At 52.5% G+C, this 19,640-nt stretch overlaps 1 protein-coding gene across 2 annotated transcripts in view; it reads left to right on the top strand.

Moving 5' to 3' along the window:
* Window positions 1–19,640, top strand: part of Tab1 (TGF-beta activated kinase 1 (MAP3K7) binding protein 1) — a 26,777-nt gene extending 7,137 nt beyond the window's left edge. Inside the window, exons 2-11 of one of the 2 annotated variants that reach the window (XM_015501897.2) lie at window positions 6,282–6,418; window positions 6,754–6,907; window positions 8,089–8,175; window positions 8,611–8,749; window positions 9,039–9,152; window positions 9,821–9,932; window positions 12,686–12,830; window positions 14,789–15,011; window positions 16,500–16,662; window positions 18,066–19,640. In XM_015501897.2, coding sequence (XP_015357383.1) covers window positions 6,282–6,418; window positions 6,754–6,907; window positions 8,089–8,175; window positions 8,611–8,749; window positions 9,039–9,152; window positions 9,821–9,932; window positions 12,686–12,830; window positions 14,789–15,011; window positions 16,500–16,662; window positions 18,066–18,273 — 1,482 coding nt within the window. In that variant the 3' untranslated portion in view covers window positions 18,274–19,640. The other variant, XM_048803118.1, reaches the window with a different exon arrangement.

The raw sequence follows: 19,640 nt of genomic DNA, 5'->3' as shown, positions 1-19,640 counted from the left end.
GTTTAAGTGTGCTTGTCTCTGGGACTGTACCTGTGGGGTCAGAGCTTCTTTATTTGAGGTCCCAGATTGTCTCCTGCCTTCCAGGAATGCAGTGTTTGGTGGAAATGTCATTCTCTTCTGTGTTTGGTGTGGGCCCCTCCTGCCAGAAGTGGGTTGGTTAGCTTCCCAGGAGTTTGGTCTGGTTACAGTTTACAACAGTCATTTGGAACCCTGCGTAGGTGGCTTTATCTGCACGGGATAGAGGCTGCGTGAGGTTGTTGGTGTGAGAGGGCAGTGTTCAGTACTGCGCCAGCCTCCTGGGATGAGAGCATGAAGACAGAATTGACCTATATAAATCTAGATTTAAAAGTTTTCTGCAGGAGTGTGGTTGGGGGACACTGACACATCAGGACTTACGGGAAGATGTTGCTGGTTTAGTTAACAGCAGATAGGAACTTTGAGAAGGCAGCTAGCTGCCGTCTTTCATTTAATATATGAAGGCTGTTGGTTTTTGTGTGTTAACGTTCTATCCTGCCACTTAATTTCTTTTATTGAGTTAATTTTTAATTAATTCTTTAGGATTTCCAGGTATGCTATCATATCAAATGCAGATAGTCCCTCCCCCCTTCAGTTCTTATGCGCTTATCTTTTCTCTGGTCTACGTGCATGGGTTGACTCCTCCAGTTGAATGTTAAGTAATGGGGAGAACAGGCATTCTTGCTGGGTTTCTGATCATAATGGGTTCCTAGTCATAATGGGAAAGTCTCTTCTGTTGTCTTTCCTACTAAGTAAGATGCTGGCATTGGGACTGACTAAAGTATACATTTATAGCATATTTAAAAAGTATTGATCACTGGGTGTGGTGGCACATGCCTGTAATCTCAGCTACTTAGGAAGCTGAGGCAGAAGGATTGCAAATTTGAGGCCAGACTCTGCAACTTAGACCCTGTCTCAAAATAAAAAAAAGTAAAATGAGGGCTGGGGGTATAGCTCAGTTGGCAGAGTACTTGCCTCACATGCACAAGACCCTGGGTTCAATTCCCAGCACCACAACAAATAAATAGATAGATAGACAGACAGACAGACAGACTAGGATGCAGCTCAGTGGTACAGTGCACCTGGGTTCAATCCCAAGTACCTCTTCCCCATCCCCCCCAAAAAAAGTCTTAATCAATTTCTGTTTTCTTGATTATTTTTTTCAAGTTGAACAAACCCAGTTCATAAGAAGGGTTAGGGATGTAGCTCAGTGGTAAAGCACCCCTGGATTTAATCCCTAGTACCAAACAAAGGAAGAAAGAAGGAAGTAGCTAGATATTAGTCTGACTCACTGTTCAGCAGACTTCCTCAGAAACAAGGTGCTTGCCGAGTAGGTTGATCATTGTCACGTACATAGGTTTTCTAGTTTGGGAGAATTTGTTATTCCCACATCAGCCAAATATGACAAATTGTCAGTACAACTTCCTGCCCCTGGGCACCCCCATGAAGTGCTTCCAGGTGAATTGTCCTTGTGCCATGATACCAATGTGGCGAGCCCTGCAGTTGCCAATTTGAATAGTTTCCTTCTTGGCAAGACAACTTCACTAGTTTTTTTAATAGTGTATCTCTAATATCGAGTTGGCCCATAAATTGTTTGGGTAATGTTTACTTTTTGCTGGAAAGTATGGATTGTTAGAAAGATTCCAGCCCTGGATGCCTGTTCCTGCCCCTTGTGGGAGTTAGAATGCGGCAGAAGAGGCACAGTGACTGCAGTATCCATGACAGGCTTTGCATCGTGGGTGATGCATTTGTATTGTTCATCTCACAGGATGAGCTCAATCAACCCTTTGTTTTTCTCTTTCAATACTGAGGATTGAACCCAGGGTGCTCTACCACTGAGCTACACTCCAGCCCTTATTTTCTATTTTGAGACAAGGTTTTGCTAAGATGCCAGAAGCCCTTGAACTTGGGATCGTCCTGCCAGCCTGTTGCAAATGCTCAGCAGATGTTTGTTGAATGAATATATTAGTTGAATGTACTATAATCACATAATATCACAGGTGGGTTCCCAAGACCTAATTTCCCATTTATGTAAAGAGAGATATTTATTTTGCTTTAAAATGAGACAGGTCAAGCTGGGCGTGGTGGTGCATGCTTGTAATCCTAGTGGCTTGGGAGGCTGAAGGCAGGAGGGTCACGAGTTCAAAGCCGGCCTCAGTAACTTATTGAGGCCCTAAGAAACTTAATGAGACTCTTTCTATAAATAAAATACAAAAAAACATGTTGGGGGTGTGCCTCAGTGGTTGAGTGCCCCTGAGTTCAATCCTCAGTACAAAAAAAAAAAAAAATGACATAATAAGTATGGAGACATGCCATGTTGATGGATTTAAAAGAACCAGCCAGTGAAGATTCCGGTTCTTCCCATATTGACCCATGGGTTTAAAACAGGTGTAATCAAATTCCGAACAAGACCAGGTGGGAGGTGCACACCTGTAATCCTAGTGGCGCAGAAGGATTGCAGGTTCAAAACAAGCCTCAGTGAAAACTCAGTGAGACCCTGTCTCTAAATAATATTCAAAATAGGGCTGGGGATGTGGCTCAATGGTCCAATGCCCCTGAGTTCATTCCCCAGTAAACCAAAAAATAAAAAATTCCTAACAAGATTTTAAAAATAAAATTTATATGGAAAAGCAAAGGACAAGAACAACCAAAAGAATTTTGAAAAAGGATAAAGTTAGGGTTGGGGTTGTGGCTCAGCAGTAGAGCACTTGCCTAGTATGTACGAGGCCCTGGGTTCGATCCTCAGCACCACATTAAAAATAAAAATAAAGATGTTGTGTCCACCGAAAACTAAAAAATAAATATTAAAAAATTCTCTCTCTCTCTAAAAAATAAATAAATAAATAAACAAAATAAAGGTATTGTGTCCAACTATGTCTAAAAAATAAATGTTTTTTTTTTAAAGGATAAAATTAGAAGAATCACATTGTGTGATTTTAAGACTTAACCATAAAACCACAGTAATAAAGCTGAGGTAATAAACTGTGATATTGGCAGAGAGACACACAGATCAGTAAAATAGTGGAGTCTGGAAATAGACCCATATAATGTGGCCAGTCAACTTTGACAGACAAACAAAGGTAATTCAGTGGAGGAAGGCTAATCTTTTCAACAGATGGTGTTGGGATAATTGGATATCATGTGCAGGAAAAAAAAAAAATGAACCTCAAGCTCCTAGTTTCTACACAGATTATTTCAAAATACATCACAGATCTGTAAGATGTAAAACTAAAAACTTTCAGAAGAAAACAGAAGATCTTTTTGACCCGAGCCTGAGCAAAAAGTTCTTAGGACTCCAGAAGTGTGAACCATGAAAGGAAAAAAATTGGTGAGATGGATACCATCAAACTAAAGCCTGCTTTGCAGAAGACACGGCTGAGGGAGTGGAGTGAACGGCTGTGGACTGGGAATTTATTTATTTATGTATTTATTTATTTTTGGTACTGAGGATTGAACTCAGGGGCTCAGTCACTGAGCCACATCCTCAGCCCTATTTTGTATTTTACTTAGAGACAGAATCTCACTGAGTTGCTTAGCACCTTGCTATTGCTGAGGCAGTAAGAACTCAAAAAACTCAATAGTTAAGGAAACTCCATTAAAAGGGGGCTTAAGGCTCAGATGCTTGAGCAGAGAGACAGGTGGCAAATAAGCACATGAAACTCAACATCATTGACCTTGAGGGAAGTTTGAATTAAAGCAGGAGGAGCGCCTGCAGCCTCCTGGAAGTCCAAAACAACAAATGAAACCACACAGCGGGGAGGGGGAAGTGCAGCCAGTACAGCCACTCTGGAGGACCGCTTGGCAGAGTCTGATAAACACACATTCACCGTATGACTCATCAGTCCCACCCCTGGGTATTTACCCCAGAGAACCAAATGTGAATGTTTATAGCAGCACTGTTAATGATCACTAAACCCTGGAATCAGCCCTGTGCCCTCCGGTGGATGAGTAAGTAAACATCCACTGCTCAGAGAATGGTCTGCAGCATGAGGAGCAGCTGTGGGTGTGCACAGGAGCACACAGAGGGGTCTCGGGCATGGTGTGGATGAAAGAAGCCAGCCTCAGAGGGCACTGGATGCACGCCCATAATCCCAGCCACCCAGTAGGCTGAGGCAGGAGGATGGAGGATGGCAAGTTCAAGGCCAGCCTTGGCAGCTTAGTGAGACCTTATCTCAAAATAAAAAGAAAGGTGGGGCCCTCCTCTGGGAATGTAGCTCAGTGGTAGTGAAATACTGTCTCAAAAAATAAAAAGGAAGAGGGGGTGGGAGGTGGCTCAGTGACAGGGCATCCCTGGCATCAATCCCTAGTACAGAAGGTAACGTGAATGTACACTGCATGATTTCACTTACATGCTTTATTTTGTTTTGTTTTTTCCTTGTACTGGGGACACACATAATAGACAGGTATTCTACCACTACTTCAACCCTTTATTTTTTTGAGACAGGGGTCTCACTGTTGCGCCAGCTGGCCTTGAACTTGGGATCTTCCTGCCTTAGCCTGCCAAGTTGCTGGAATCGGGGGCATGCACCACTGTGCCCAGCTGTTGCAGTGATCTCTCCATGTGTTAACAGGACTCTTAAAGTGAATTTTACTACGTGTTAATTTAAGAATAAAATAGACTCCCACACCCTGCCAAAATTGCTCCTGTGTACTAAATGTAGAACTAAAACACTGAAATAGATAAATGTAGCATAAAAGCATTTAAAATGGGGGGAAAAGGTAATAAAGCAATTCCCTCTAAGTATGTAAATAAACAAAAGATGAAAATAGTCACAAAAGCTAGACGTAGAGCCTGCTGTGGTGGCACATGCCTTTTTTTTTTTTTTTAGAGAGAGAGAGAGAGAGAATTTTTTTTTTAATATTTATTTTTCAGTTTTTGGTGGACACAACATCTTTGTTTGTATGTGGTGCTGAGGATCGAACCCGGGCCGCACGCGTGCCAGGCGAGCGCGCTACCGCTTGAGCCACATCCCCGGCCCATGGCACATGCCTTTAATATCAGCTATTCAGGAGGCCAAGACAGGAGGATTGCAAGTTGATACCAGTTTGGGCAATGTAGTGAGACCCTCAGCAAACTAGCAAGACTCTGTCTCAAACAATAAAAAGGGCTGCGGATGTGGCTGGGTGGCAGAGGCCCTGTTCAGTTGTTTAGTTTGCTCTAGTTCAACACAGTGGCAGGACCTGTGTGAACCAGGGGTGGTGCTCAGGTGAGAGGCCAGGCAAGAAGTAGGAATCACACCTGGGCCGGGTTTTGGGTTGTCTCTGGGCTTATCAAGATATAGCTACTCAGAGCGTACGTACCCCATAGAGATACAGGAAGTTCATCACAGATCAGGGCCTGGACACCTGTGTGAGCACGCACAAGTCAGCCGCAGTGATAGTGTGTGGCGTAGGGTGGGAGTCAGATGCGGATAGGCGGAGGGTGGAATGGCGTGTAGAATGAGTCCCCCAGAACAAGGCTCCTGAGCCAGAGGACGTGGAGGATTGCTGGGCAAGAATTGCGGGGTGCTCTGCGTGGAGGGAGAAGGGTGTGCGCAGGGCTAAGGGCTGTAGGTGTTGGCCCAGGAGGACAAGCTGGAGGGGCAGAGGGGAGGATGCCAGCAGCAGAGGCCCCAGTGTCAGGGAGAGGGTCTGCGGCCAGCTTGTAAGTGGGAGTTTCTCAAGTTCAGGCCCCAGTGAGAGTCCCATGTGGGGAGGTGTTTACCAGGCAGATGTCCAGGGCTGTGCCCAGGTTGGACGTTGAGACCTGCAGGTGTAGCCGGTGCCAGGGGACTCCTGTGCACGCAGTCAGAAGCTCTGCAGGGAGGAGTGGGGCTGTGGGGGCATTTGCTGCACAGCTCCCTGGTGGAGACCTCCAGTTTGCGGACTAACAAAGCCCCCTCAGGTGTCTGTTCACAGAAGCATCACTGTTCTCCAGAAAGAAGTGGAGCCCTCTGTGCGTGTTGCAGGGGGTGGGGTCCAGGCTCTGCTGGGCCTGCTAGGATTTTGTTGGGAAAGAAGGTAAAGGGAAGCAGGTGGTGCACACTTGTGTGATCCCAGCCGCTCGGGAGGCTGAGCGGGGAGGATTGCAAGTTCAAAGCCAACCTCAGCAACTTAGGGAGACCCTGTCTCAAAATAAAAACTAAAAAAGGCTGGAGGTATAGCTGAGTGGTTGAACGCCCCCAGGTTCAATCTTTGGTACCCCCTCCCCCCCCAAAAAAAAAAGAAAGTGAGATGGGGTGTGCCCTGGGAAGGTGACTTCATGGCTTCCTGGCCCCCTTTTCTAGGAGCAGCAACCGAGTTGGACAGACGACCTGCCACTCTGCCACCTCTCTGGAGTGGGATCAGCCTCCAACCGCATCTACTCTGCTGATGGCAAGGGCACCGAGAGCCACCCTCCAGAGGACAGCTGGCTCAAGTTCAGGTGTGCATGCTGGCCTTGCTTTTGGCGGAGGAAGTTGGTTTGTAAGCAAGAAAAGGCGCCAGTCTTGCCACTGTCTTGTGGGATTTGCTGATGAGATGTGGCCTACAGGAGTGGCCTCTGTTGTGGTCCCTTCCGTGTGTAATTCAAGGCCTGATACAGCTGGGGGAGGGCATCCCAAGAGAGCACAGCTACAGTGACATGATAGCCAAAGTGGGGGGACCCCAGTGGGTACCTGAAGCTGCAGCTGATCTACCTTAGTCTCCCCAGTTCCTTTCCCTCTCCCCCGCTGCCTGTGAGGCCCTGGTCTCAGGCCTCCTGTGCCTTGCTTCCGCCAGGAGTGAGAACAACTGCTTCCTCTATGGGGTCTTCAATGGCTACGATGGCAACCGGGTGACCAACTTTGTTGCCCAGCGGCTGTCCGCAGAGCTCCTGCTCGGCCAGCTCAACGCCGAACACACTGAGGCTGACGTGCGGCGGGTACTGCTGCAGGTACGGGGTGCAGGCTGCTGTGGTACCCTCGCCCACTGTGTGTCCTCCCCGTCCCTCCAGAACTCGGGTTCTGCAACTGTGAAATGTGACAGGATTGTTCTGAAGACTCCTGGCTTCTTCATCCCACCCAGGGTCAGCCCTGGAAGCCCTTCCCAGCGGCAGGGACTCGCTGCTCCCAGGGAGTGTAGGGCCAGGCAGGGAGGAGCCATCCCTCCTGCGACTGGCTGGCCGAGGAGGCAGCTCGGCTGGAGAAGGGGAGCCAGGGTTGTGGGCTCGGGCTGAAGCTTGGGTGGGTACAGCCAGGCCTGTAGGTGCTTTAGAGCGACTCCTTTCCTTGGATGTGGTCAGGTGCTCGCCTCTGACTGCAGAGAGTCCTGGGTGGGTGTTCGGGGGCCTGGCCTCCCCACGCTTGCTGGGAGTCTGCCTTTTTTCTTTTAATGTATTTTTAGTTGTATTTTATTTACTTATTTTTATGTGGTGTTAAGGCCAGAGCAGCAGGAGTTAAGGGAACAGTTCCTGATGGGGAGGCTGGTGAGTCCCAGCCCCCCAGGGGGAGTCTGCCTTTCTGCTGCTGCTGTGTGGGGAGCCCTCCTGGGGGCTCTTCAAAGCATAGCTGGAGGCCTTTGCCTGAGGTGAGGCTGTCCTCCTGGGCCCTAGGGCTTCTGGGCCAGTGGTTCTCAGCAGGCCCCACACCCCAGGGAAGGTGTCAGTGTCACCAGTGTCCAGGGAGCAGGAGGATTTGCAGAAGCCCTGGGAAAGGCACCCTGCTCCTGCAGAGGTTGTGCCCAGCCCTCCTCTGTGCCGGAGATGTGCCGAGGGCTGGGGAAGCTCATCTCACTTCAGAACCTTGTGGTCCCGTTCTGCAGCTGAGGAGCCCAAGGTGGCGGAGCTGGAGTTCACACCCTGCCAGTCTGATTCTAGGTCTGTGCTCTGGTCCTGCCTCCCTGAGCCTGTCTTGCTGTCCCTTCTACGATGGCTCCCGTGCAGTGTGCCTGTCCCTTGGGCCTAAGTTCTTTGTCAGAGGTGATTTGCAGGAAGCATTGGGTGCCTTGCAGTTTGTGAGACAGGACTGCTGTGTGCAAAGCCCCTGTCACATGACAACGGCGTCATCAGTAGGGACGTTTTTGGCGTCAGGTGCAGTGGTGTTTGAGCCAGGCTCTGCCCCCTCTCTGTCCCCACAGGCCTTTGATGTGGTGGAGAGGAGCTTCCTGGAGTCTATCGACGACACCCTGGCTGAGAAGGCCAGCCTCCAGTCCCAGCTGCCAGAGGTACTCTTTCCACGCACCCGAGGAGGTCAGGGCCAGACACCTCCACTGTGTCGCTCGCATGCTGGGCCAGAGCAGCAGGAGCTCAGGGAACAGATCCTGATGGAGAGGCTGGGGGGTGCCAGGGGTTGTCCTCAAGGGGCCTCCCTGGCCTGCCATGGGCAGTGAAAGGCAGGGGGAGAAGCCTTTCCAGGGCCCAAGGCCTAAATCAGTCCCCAGCCTCATCACTTATCCCTCTTGTCACCCACCAGCACCTGTGGGGCCACCACCGAGCTGGGTCACTGCCACTCCCTGGGGTTCAGCCCAGGCCTCCCTCCTGGTGGTGCCACAGACCATCTGTCCTCCGGGGCTCACATCCTTGCTCCCAAGGGTAGGAGGGGGTTGGTCAGCTGGCCCTCGAGGACCAGCCCTGCCCTGACCTCTGGTGGTGGGTTGCAGGGCGTCCCTCAGCACCAGTTGCCTCCTCAGTATCAGAAGATCCTTGAGAGGCTCAAGGCGCTGGAGAGGGAGATTTCAGGAGGAGCCATGGCCGTGGTGGCCGTCCTTCTCAACAACAAACTCTACGTCGCCAATGTAGGTGAGCTGCTCACCCATCCAGGCAGGGGGAGGAAGGTTGGCTTCAGGGTCCACACACGTGGATGCTTTGGACGCAGAGTGTCTCAAGGCCATCCCCTGTTTCCTTCTCACTGCCACCGTGTGTCGCGTCCCACCTGGAGGTGGGCAGATGCAGGCATGAGATGCCAGCTGTGGGCAGTGAAGGGAAGGAGGAAAGGCCTTTCCAGGGCCCGAGGCCTAAATCCCTCTGGGCTATGGGTTCCTCTCCTCCTCCGCTAAGTCTCTGGTCAGCTGTTCAAATTCTACTGCAGGTACGAACCGGGCACTTCTATGCAAATCTACAGTGGACGGGTTGCAGGTGACCCAACTAAACGTGGACCACACCACAGAGAATGAGGATGAGCTCTTCCGCCTCTCGCAGCTGGGTAAGAGGGGGCGCCCAGCTGAGGGATAAATAGGAGAGGAGACTGGCTCTTGAACTCCCCTGTCCTCCTTTGGTGGCAGGCAGACAGGTGCATAGTGGAAGAGCCACGAGACCCTGGGACCAGCCTGCCTGGGGCTTTGTTCAGCTCTGCTGCTTACTAAGTGGTGATTCGGGGACATATTCAAGCTTTCTCTGCCTCAGATTCCTCATCTTTGTAATGAGAATGGTAGTAACACCTACCCCAGGGTGTTGTGAGGGTTAAAAGAGTTAAAATTACATGAAAATGCTCCCTAACGTACCTGGCACATAGTAGTACTCACTGTTATTGACAGAAACTGAGAAAAGCCAAGGAACCCTGAGATTCCAGCCGCTGCCTAACTTTCCTTCTTTCCCTGAGCTCCTGGCAGATGTGACAGACATGGAGGCCGCTGAGGGCAGCTTGCTGCTCCCAAGGCAGACAGGGCTGTGGTGGGCGGGGCCGCGGTGTGTGGAGGAGGGGCCTGGGCATTCTCATGGGAGTGAGGCTGAGGACAGCAAGGGACCTTAGGTTGCTCTCCAGTGCCCTGACGTCTTCACTTCCTTCTTGGTGGGTCCTCACTCCTCGTCTTTGTGGATCTGTCTCTGTCCCCTTTTCTTGGTTTTTCATGTGCACTGTTCTCCCTCTGGTAGGTTTGGATGCAGGAAAGATCAAGCAAGTGGGGATCATCTGTGGGCAGGAGAGTACCAGGCGCATTGGAGATTATAAAGTCAAGTATGGCTACACTGACATTGACCTGCTCAGGTAGGTGGCCAGCCCAGCTGCCCCCAGTTCTTTGTAAGACTTGAGGGTCTGAGGCAGAAGCAGATTTCAGGCTGCAGGGGTGGGTACAGTTGAACTAGTTCAGAGCACAAGGGTATTCTGTCTTCCTCCCAGAGAGGTTGGTGTAGGGTGGGACCCGAGCCTAGCAGAGTTGGGGTCTGTGAAGCCAGACCGGCACGGTGTCATAGTAGGGCGCTGGGCCAAAGCCCAAGACAGCGGTAGTGCCCCAGAGTCTGGGGCATGAAGCACCTGGCATGGATGTACCTGGCATGGATGTACCTGGCATGAGGTACCTGGCATGGATAGGGATGGATGGCTGGTGGATGCTGCCTGTGACAGGCAAGGCCAGAGTTGAGATTAGTTATCCATTTCCCTCCAGGGACAGTTCCCTTCTGGGTGTCACCCAGGTCCTCATGGCAACAAATTAGCAGTAGTAGTGATGGCGAGCCCTTGAGTCCACCCTGCACAGCTCCTCAGACATGGACCTCCCACTCAGCAGTGACGTGCATGCTGTCACCACCCCATAGGCATGTTCCTAGGAGGAAACTGAGGTGGCCACCAGTCTCAGGGCTAAGGATGGTTGCTGCGGGCCTGGATCCCAGGCAGTCTGAACTTGGAGCATGTGTCCTCACCTGCCGGCTGACCTTCACGGCTGGGCAGACACGCCTGTGCACTTGTAGGTCACCAGTCACAGCCAGGGCTACAGGGATCCTGCCAGAGACCCCAGCTGCAGGCAGGCCTCGTGGGTTAGTTTCAACTCCTTGTCCACCCAAGGTTTAGGAAAGCAAGTTTAGAACCTTTGTCCCTAGTTTGTGGGGTTCTCTTTGCTTTATTTGAAAGTTAGGTCTTTGGTGGGCTGGGGATGTAGCTCAGTCGGTAGAGTGCTTACCTCGCATGCACAAAGCCCTGGGTTCAACCCCCAGTACCATGGAAGAAAAGAATAAAGAAGAAAAAAATTAGGTCTGTGGTACCTGGGTGTGGTGACCCCCTGCTACTTGGGATGCTGAGGCAGAAGGATTGCAAGTTCCGGGTCAGGCTCAGAAACTTAACAAAGCTGGGCATGGTGTCACATGCCAGCCACCCAGGAGGCTAAAACAAGAGGATTGCGAGTTGAAAGCTAGCCTCAGCAATAGCGAGGCACTAAGCAACTCAGTGAGACCCTGTCTCTAAATAAAATACAAAAAAGGGCTGGGGATGTAGCTCAGTGGTTGAGTGCCCCTGAGTTCAATCCTTGGTACCCCCCCCAAAAAAAAAAAAAAAAAAAAAAAAACAGTGAGACCCTGTCTAAAAATCCCAGTACCACAGGGCTGGGGTTGTGGCTGAGTGGAGATCACTTGCCTAGCACATGTGAGGCACTGGGTTCAATCCTTAGCACCACATAAAAGTAAATAAAGTAAAGGTATAGTGTCCATGTGCAACTAAAAAAATTTATACTAAAAAAAAAAAAAATCCTGGGCTGGAATTGTGGCCCAAAGGTAGACCGCTCGCCTAGCATGTGTGAGGTACTAGGTTCAATCCTCAGCAACACATAAAAATAAAATAAAGATATTATGTCCACTTGTAGCTAAAAAATAAATATTAAAAAAAAAAAACCAACCCAGTACTACAAAAAGAAGGAAAGTGGGTCTGTGGTTAAAGCGCGTTGAACAGGCCTTAGGATGTGTGTGGTGAAAGTCAGCCAGGACCCCCACCCAGAGCCTTCTAGTTTCTCGTGTGTCCTGCCCACAGATGTCTGTGCACGTGTGCATACATGTGCCTCTGCATAAGTTTGTGTTTTGTGGCAACTGAGAAGCAGGCTGCCACAAGTTTGGACACACTTTCCTGGCGTTCTGATCTCACCCTTTATTGAGGTCCGGTTGACACACAAAAGCTGTGTATATTTAATGTATGCAGCTCGGTGAGGTTAGAGCTAAGTTTACACCGACCCCCTGTTTTCACAAAGAATGTGCATCCCTCCTCCCCGCACACCTGCAGTGGAGGTTGCTGGGATTCCCATAGGATTCTTTACCTGAGTAGCCCCCAACTGACCAACCCTCAGGATACACTAGACTTCTCTCTTCCAAGTATTGTTACCAGGCACATCCTCATGTGCACACACACTAGAGTTTTTTTTTTACATCTAATGACCCGCACATCAGAAATAGTCCCTATGCCCTTAGTCAGCATGGGAATCTGTTTTGGTGGAGCCCCAGTAATAGCAAGAGGCGCAGACTTTAAGAGGCAGCCATTCCTAGCCAGCACGGTGGTGCCTGCCTGTAATTCTAGTGGCTCAGGAGACTGAGACATGAGGATCACAAGTTCAAAGCCAGTCTCAGCAACTTAGCAAGGCCCTAAGCAATTTAGTGAAACTATCTCATAAGGGCAGGGATGTGGCTCGTGGTTAAGTGCCCGTGGGGTCAATCACTGGTATAAAAGAGAACACACAAGTGTGCACATGCTACCTCTTGCTGCTCTGCCCTGCAGCCTGCCAGGGCTGAGCTCTTGGGGGTAGGAGGATGGAGCAGGGCCAGAAGCCAGCACTGGGCCTTTGCTGTCTTGACCCCCCAGCCTGCCAGTTTTTCTTGCCCTCTGAGCTTTATTCTAGCAACTCACTTTCTCTTGCCTCTCTTTCTTTCCCTCTCACCAACTCATGCGTTTTATTTTACACTCTGGGTGTAGATTCTTCCCCTCAGCAGACTCAACATTCACCTGGAGACCTTTCCACACAAAGTCCTCCCTCCACTCTCTCCCCATAGTGCTGCCAAGTCCAAACCCATCATCGCAGAGCCAGAAATCCATGGTGCACAGCCTCTGGACGGGGTGACCGGCTTCCTGGTCCTGATGTCTGAGGGGCTGTACAAGGCCCTGGAGGCTGCCCATGGGCCTGGCCAAGCCAACCAGGTGAGCTGGTCGGGACAGAGCTGGCAACCACGGGGCATGACTGGCTGGCCTGCAGGGTGGGTGCTCCCCTGGCAGCCCAGAGCACTGATCCCCAGATGCCATCACCAGACACCTTTTCTGAGTGCAGAGCTGAGGGAAGGGACAGCCCAGAGCTTGGGCTGGGGATGTGGTAGAGCACTTGCCTAGCACGCATGGGGCCCTGGGTTCCATCCTCAGCACCACCAAAAAGAAAAGCCCATAGCTCTGAAAACACCTGTCCCTCCCAAAGCTCTGTTCCTGGGTGAGCAGCAGTATCAGCGCCCAGGGCCCTCAGGCCTGAGGGCAGAGGGCAAGAGGGCAGTGAGTTCCCCCTGGCAGCCTTGCTCTGGGGTGCTGGACAGAGGCCTGGGCCCAGGAGGGCAGTGGGTCAGGCTTGTTCCCCTTTCCAGGAGTGGTTCTCTGGGGCTTCAGTTCCTGGTCAGAACACCAGAGTGTCCTCCCTCCTGTAGTGGATGGGGAGGGTGACATCTCCCTTGGAGGGACCGTGGTGAGGTCAGGCGTGGGAACATGGAGTGGTTTATTTCTTCTGCACCATGGCAGGAAGTGGGACTTGCAGGCAGGTGTTCAGGAGGAGGCCGCCCTCGCCTAGCCTTGGGTTGTGTTTGGTGTCTTCCTCCATCAGCAGTGGGTATGATGGGAGGCTCACCTTTTCTGCCTCATCCTTTTTCACTAAAAGGAAGAAGTCTTAAGTGCCTGACTATCCCTGATCCCTGTGCTCAAGGTTTTCCCACCATTTTATCTTATTATTCATCCCAGCAGCCTCCTAACAAGAGGGGCCGGTGGCTTACTTAGTTCTATTCAGGATCTTCCCTGAGGTGACACCGCTGATGGCAGTGGAGCTGGGTTCCTCAGGTCCAGGTCCAGGTCCAGGTCAAGGACATTGCCCTTAATTGCCCTCCCTTCCTGCCTCCAAGAAGCTGGAGCCAAAGACTGGGTGCAGTAGTGATGCCTGTTATCCAGCATCTCAGGAGGCTGAGGCAGGAGGATTACACTTCAAGACCAGCCTCAGCAACTTTGTGAGACCCTGTTTCAAAAAGTAATAATGACTGTGTACAGAGCTCCGTGGTAGAGCACCCTTGGCCCAGTAATGGGGGAGCAGGCTGTAGCCAGCCCTCATGTAGAGGATTTTGTGCTTCTAATTTTTTATTTTTTGGTACTGGGGACTGAGTCAGTACTAGCTCTACCACTGAGCCATATCCTCAGCCCTTTTTATTGTTTATTTTGAGTGCCTTACTAAAACTGGCCTTGAATTTACAACCCTCCTGCCTCAGCCTCCTGAGTAAAATGGGATTGGATCCATTTTTGATGTTTTCATCAGTGTGGTTTTCTTTTTCTTTCATTTTTTTTTGTCTAATCAATAGAATTTTCCAGTGGCTTCTACTGGGTTCTAGATTATGCTGGACAGGGGATTTATCTGAAGGCAAGAACAGTGTCTTTGTTCCACATCCCTAATTGCTAATAAAATGCCTGATCTGGTGCATCATAGCCTACATGAAGTCTTTCCAGAAGGAATTCCTTACTGATGTGCATCTACACTGGGCCCCGTGGTAGTGTGCAGAGTGCTATCACGTCTGTGTTATGTAACCCTCATGATGACCGGCAAGGTGGATATTACCCATTTAAACAATCAGAGAGGTCACAAGGTCACACATTTTTTCTAATGAGAAAGTTCTTAATACTCTTAATACTCTGGTTTCTCTTTGGATCATATAAATCTTTTGCCTTTTGCTAATGAGAAAGTTCCAGAAGGATTATCCTGAATGCCTTGACAAGCCCAGATTATTGGCTTGGCTAACGGGGTACTTCCTCCACCTGCTGGTCTGGTAAAACCTAAGTCTCTCAAAGAAGGCTCTGGAGTGACCACCCCCAGTCCCTTGGCCACCCCTCATTCCTCACCAGGTTCATTGCCCTGTCCCCAGGAGATTGCTGCAATGATTGACACTGAGTTCGCCAAGCAGACCTCCCTGGACGCAGTGGCCCAGGCTGTGGTGGACCGGGTGAAGCGCATCCATGGTGACACCTTCGCCAGTGGTGGGGAGCGTGCCAAGTTCTGCCCACGGCACGAGGACATGACCCTGCTGGTGAGGAACTTTGGCTACCCGCTGGGTGAAATGAGCCAGCCCACACCAACCCAGGCCCCAGGTATGTGTACCTTATAGAGAGGCTGTAGGTGGGTGCAGAGCCGCTGAGCCTTGGACTCGCACCTGGAGTGCAGGTGGAGCTAGGAGGTTTGGGTTGCAGTTCTAACCCAGCCCCTGACCTCCAGCCTCTGAGCTGCCCCTTGTTGTTTTGTTTTGTTTTATTTATTTATTTTTTGGTACCAGGGATTGAACCTGGGATGCTTAACCAAGAGCCACATCCTCAGCTCTTTTTTTTTTTTTTTTTTAGTTGTTGATGAACTTTTATTTTATTTATTTGTATGTGGTGCTAAGACTCAAACCCAGTGCCTCACACATGTTAGGCAAGCGCGTTACCACTGAGCCACAACCCCAGCCCCCTCAGCTATTTTTTATATTTTATTAAAGGCAGGATCTCACTGAGTTGATTAGGGTCTTTTTTTTTTTTTTTTTTAAAGAAAGAGTGGGGGGGAGAGAGAGAGAGAGAGAATTTTTTAATATCTATTTTTTAATTATCGGCGGACACAACATCTTTGTTTGTATGTGGTGCTGAGGATCGAACCCGGGCCGCACGCATGCCAGGCGAGCGCGCTACCGCTTGAGCCACATCCCCAGCCCCATGATTAGGGTCTTGCTGCTAAGGCCTGCTTTGAACTCGTAATCCTCCTACGTCAGCCTCCCAAGCTGCTGGGATTACAGGCATGCGCCTTTACACCTGGTTGCCCCTTTATTCCTTCTGTATGTGAAATGAGGGTAGCACCACTTGCCCTGTCCTCCTGCAGACCTAAGGGGTGAACAGGTGGTGTGCAGTGTCACAGAGGCACATGAAGGTGATAGCACCCCTGGCTGAGGGCCCGCGAGGCCAGATCCTGACCTGCATTGCTTGCTGTAGTCCTTGTGAGCAACCGTAAGGACAGGAAGAGGAAACAGTTTCAGAGCAAAGGGACCTGGGTAAGATTAGGTACTGGACAGATGGTCAGGCCGCAGCATCTGGCTCTGTCTCTGGCCTTGTTGGACAGGGGAGACGTGTTACTTTCTTCCTTTTTCCTTTTAATTCTTAAATCATAAGCACAGAGGTGGTCGTGCCTTGGGGTGTCCCTCCCAAGGCATCACTGGGCTCCTCAGGGCTGACTTCCTTTTCTTTTTTAAACAAGGAAACCTTGGAGCCCAGGCATCGCTGATGCTTTGTGCCCCTGGGCTTGCTGGAGTTTCTCAGGCTCACTGTTCCTGCAGCCATGTTTGCATTGGGTCGAGATCCACTAGGAGCAGACCATCCTTGGATCATCCACGGGAAGCCGGGCCCTTGATTCCATTGAGCACCAGTGGCTTCCCTGGTGGAGGGAGGTCCCAGCCTGTCTGGAAGAGTCTCTGCCAAGGGACACTCCTGGGCTGCCCCAAGGGGCAAGGACTGCGCCAGGGCTTGAAGGGTTTCAGCCCCCAGGTGCTCCTTAGGCCCCAGAGTAGCCCTACCCCTCCTCCTGATCTGGTGCCCAATGCTCTCTTCCCCCTACAGCTGCAGGGGGCCGCGTGTACCCCGTGTCCGTGCCTTACTCGAGTGCCCAGAGCACCAGCAAGACTAGCGTGACCCTCTCCCTCGTCATGCCCTCCCAGGGCCAGATGGTCAATGGGGCCCACAGTGCTTCCACCCTGGATGAAGCCACGCCCACGCTCACCAAGTAAGCCCTCATGCCCCAGGGAGAGAACACAGGCAAGCCCTGGGGCCCTGGCTGAGGGAGATCTCCTTAGAGCCCTGGGCAGGAAGAGGTGGCACTGTTGGTCCAGCAGCTGGATGAAGCTGGACCTGGGGGAGTCTGCAGGGGGACTGCCAGGGAGCGGGGCTGCTGAAGGTGCCAGCCCGCTGCTCTGCCTGCTGGGGCCTGTGTTCTGGCTTTTGTTCACCGGGACATGCTCTCATTCTTCTCCCTGTGGCCTGGCCTGGCACGGCTGCTGCTCTCAACTGTGATGCCCAGAGTCCAGCTTCTGAGGGGGCTGTCTAGATTAAGAGGGGTGCATGGAGGCCGCAGCCTGGGTGGGATCCAGGGGGCACCTCCGTGCAGAGCTGCCTGACAGGCCTGGTGTCCACCACCCACACACCCCCCACCCCAGGAAGGGGGGAACGACAAATCTGGTTTCCACATTCCAGCACCGAATAATAGAGATGCCACACCCAGCCCGTCCCAGGGTGGCTGACAGGATGTGGCCAATTACAAGTGGCTGAAAGGAGGGAGTGGCCTGTTTTCCTCCACTCTGCAGGGGTCCTTCCTTCCCTTGCCTCCTCCCCTGCTGTCCTTGCTGTCCTTGCTGTGGCCGCCCCTGCTGGTGGGAGCCTGCCAGGCAGCCAAGCTCCACCTCCAGCACAGGGTCAGGGTGGCCGATCCTTCACCCCTGTGGGGCTGCCCCAGGAAGCCACCAGCTGTGTCCACAAGGCAGAGCCTGATGGCCGTGGACTGTCCCGGATAAGACAGGACACTCAGCATCCTCTGCCTCTGGCCTCCTGGGCTGTGCGGCCTCGTCCCTCCCCAGCTCCGAGAGTTGGTTGGGTCCCACCAGGGCTGGCCCTGTGCCTGAGCTGGGTGTCCTGGGCATTGACAGGTCAGCGGCTAACAGATAGTTCTGTGTAAGAGAAGGTGGATGTCCAGGGCCTTGGAGAGCATGGGCACCTATCCCTGTGTGGCCAGGGAAGGAGCAGGGGGAGGGGAGTGGAGGCAGGTGTCTGGAAGGGACTGGCTGCCTGTGCTCAGTGGGCCGAGGGTGGGGTGGGGTGGAGGCGTGGCCAGGCAGACTGGGAGGCTGGCAGGGGTGTGTGTCTGCCTGTCCCACAGGAGCCACTCACCAGGAGTGGCTGCTTCTACACTGGAACCGGGTGTTCTGTTCAGCCTGAGTTGATTTAAACAGCCACATGCGGCCAGTCCTTAAGACACATGTCTGACATTTTATCTGTCCTTCTGCGGCCACTGTTGCCAGAGATTCCTGTGGCCCAAGGGCCTGGTGAGTCAGGGAATGCTCTGTCCCCAGGCCGGGGACCAAGGCCCCCTTGACCCAGCCATCCCAGAGTGGTTCTCCCCTCTTGTCCCTGCAGCCAGAGCCCGACGCTGACCCTGCAGTCCACCGACACGCGCACCCAGAGCAGCAGCTCCAGCTCTGATGGCGGCCTCTTCCGCTCCCGGCCCGCCCACTCGCTCCCGCCTGGGGAGGACGGCCGTGTGGAGCCCTACGTGGACTTCGCTGAATTTTATCGCCTTTGGAGCGTGGACCATGGCGAGCAGAGCGTGATGACGGCGCCGTAGCCTGGCCGGCGAGTGTAGCCCAGTGGACCTCGAGTGAGGGCAGGAGCCAGCTCTGGTTCAGCCTTTCCTGACTGCCTGTGCCCAGGAGCAGGGGCACTCCCGTCCTCGGCCTGCACCGGCCTCTGCCCCATGGCTCTTGGGCTGTAGAGCTGCAGGTGCAGACTGTGCTGCTTGTCCACGCCTTGTCACCTCGCGGGAGGCTGGAGGCCACTCCTGGCCACAGCCTCAGCCAGGACATTGCTGTTCCTCAGAGCAAGGGCCCAAGTGTGGAAGCTGCAGCTGGCCTGCAGGCCACCGGGAATTCCTTCAGCCCTGCAGCAGCGTGGGAAGAGGCTGTCCTGTGGGCCCCGAGTGCCACCATCTCCTGTAAAATAACCTGGGCCACTGCTAGCGCCCCTCCACTCCCAGGAGGTGGTTTCCCCTCTCCAGCTTCTCAGCCTCGTGCTCCCATGGCCACAGGGACCAGGTCAGACAGAGAGGCCCCGAGAGAACTGGCCTAAGAGAAGCCCTGGAGCTGCCAGAGGGGCGTGCACTGGGCAGCTGGGCCTTCCCAAGAGGATGCGGGAGAGGGGAGGCCGAGCCCCACTGAGCTGTGAAGGCAGGGGAGGCCCAAGTCAGTGAGCCAGTTCCACCCTGCATCCTCCCTACTGGTGCTAGGGAGGCCACGTTAGGAACAGATGAGGTGCGCGGCCTTTACACTGAGGACGATTCTGGAGGTCTCTGGTTGACACACTGCCTGTGGGTCAGACTGAGGGGCGTGGTCAAAAGAGAAAAGAGCAAAAACTGGTTCCACGAGGGAAGAGGTGCCTCAAGGCCTTGAAGGGGAAGGACTGGGCTGGCCAGGCCTGGGCTGCACCTCTTCACACAGTCTGTCTCCACTGGAGGGACACCGCCAGGGCTGCCAGACAGGGTTGCCATTCCCATTTTCAGAGGAGGAAACAGAGACTTGCTCCTGGCCAATGTCACACCATCGATGGCAGAGCTGGAGCTCAGGCCTGTGGCTTCTTTAGAGTCTGCAACCCATGATGTCCCTCTGGCCAGGGACCTACCACCACTGAACAGCCCCAGTGTGCTTATTCTCTGCAGTGTGGAGGCTGGCCCCAGGGTCCTCTGCCCACTCCATGATCCCAAAGTCCATTTCTGCAGCAGAACTGAGGCCAGTGCAGTGCCAGGGACAGGCCGAGTCTCCTGGGAAAGCAGAGGAAAGGCCCCTTGAAGCCACCCATCGCTCTCCTGCAGGGAGCAGGTTAAACCGTCACAAAGGCTCTGGAACAAAGGGAATTCTCCCAGGAATGTCTCTGTCGCTGTTTGGTCTCTAGCAATAGAGTCCTGTTTCTAATGCAGTAAAGTCACACACGGTGGCGTCA

The sequence above is a fragment of the Marmota marmota genome, unplaced genomic scaffold (genome assembly GCF_001458135.2).
Source record: "Marmota marmota marmota unplaced genomic scaffold, marMar, whole genome shotgun sequence".
Classification (NCBI taxonomy): domain Eukaryota; kingdom Metazoa; phylum Chordata; class Mammalia; order Rodentia; family Sciuridae; genus Marmota; species Marmota marmota.
Note: the sequence above shows the minus strand (reverse complement) of the source record. Positions and strands in the feature narration are given on the sequence as shown.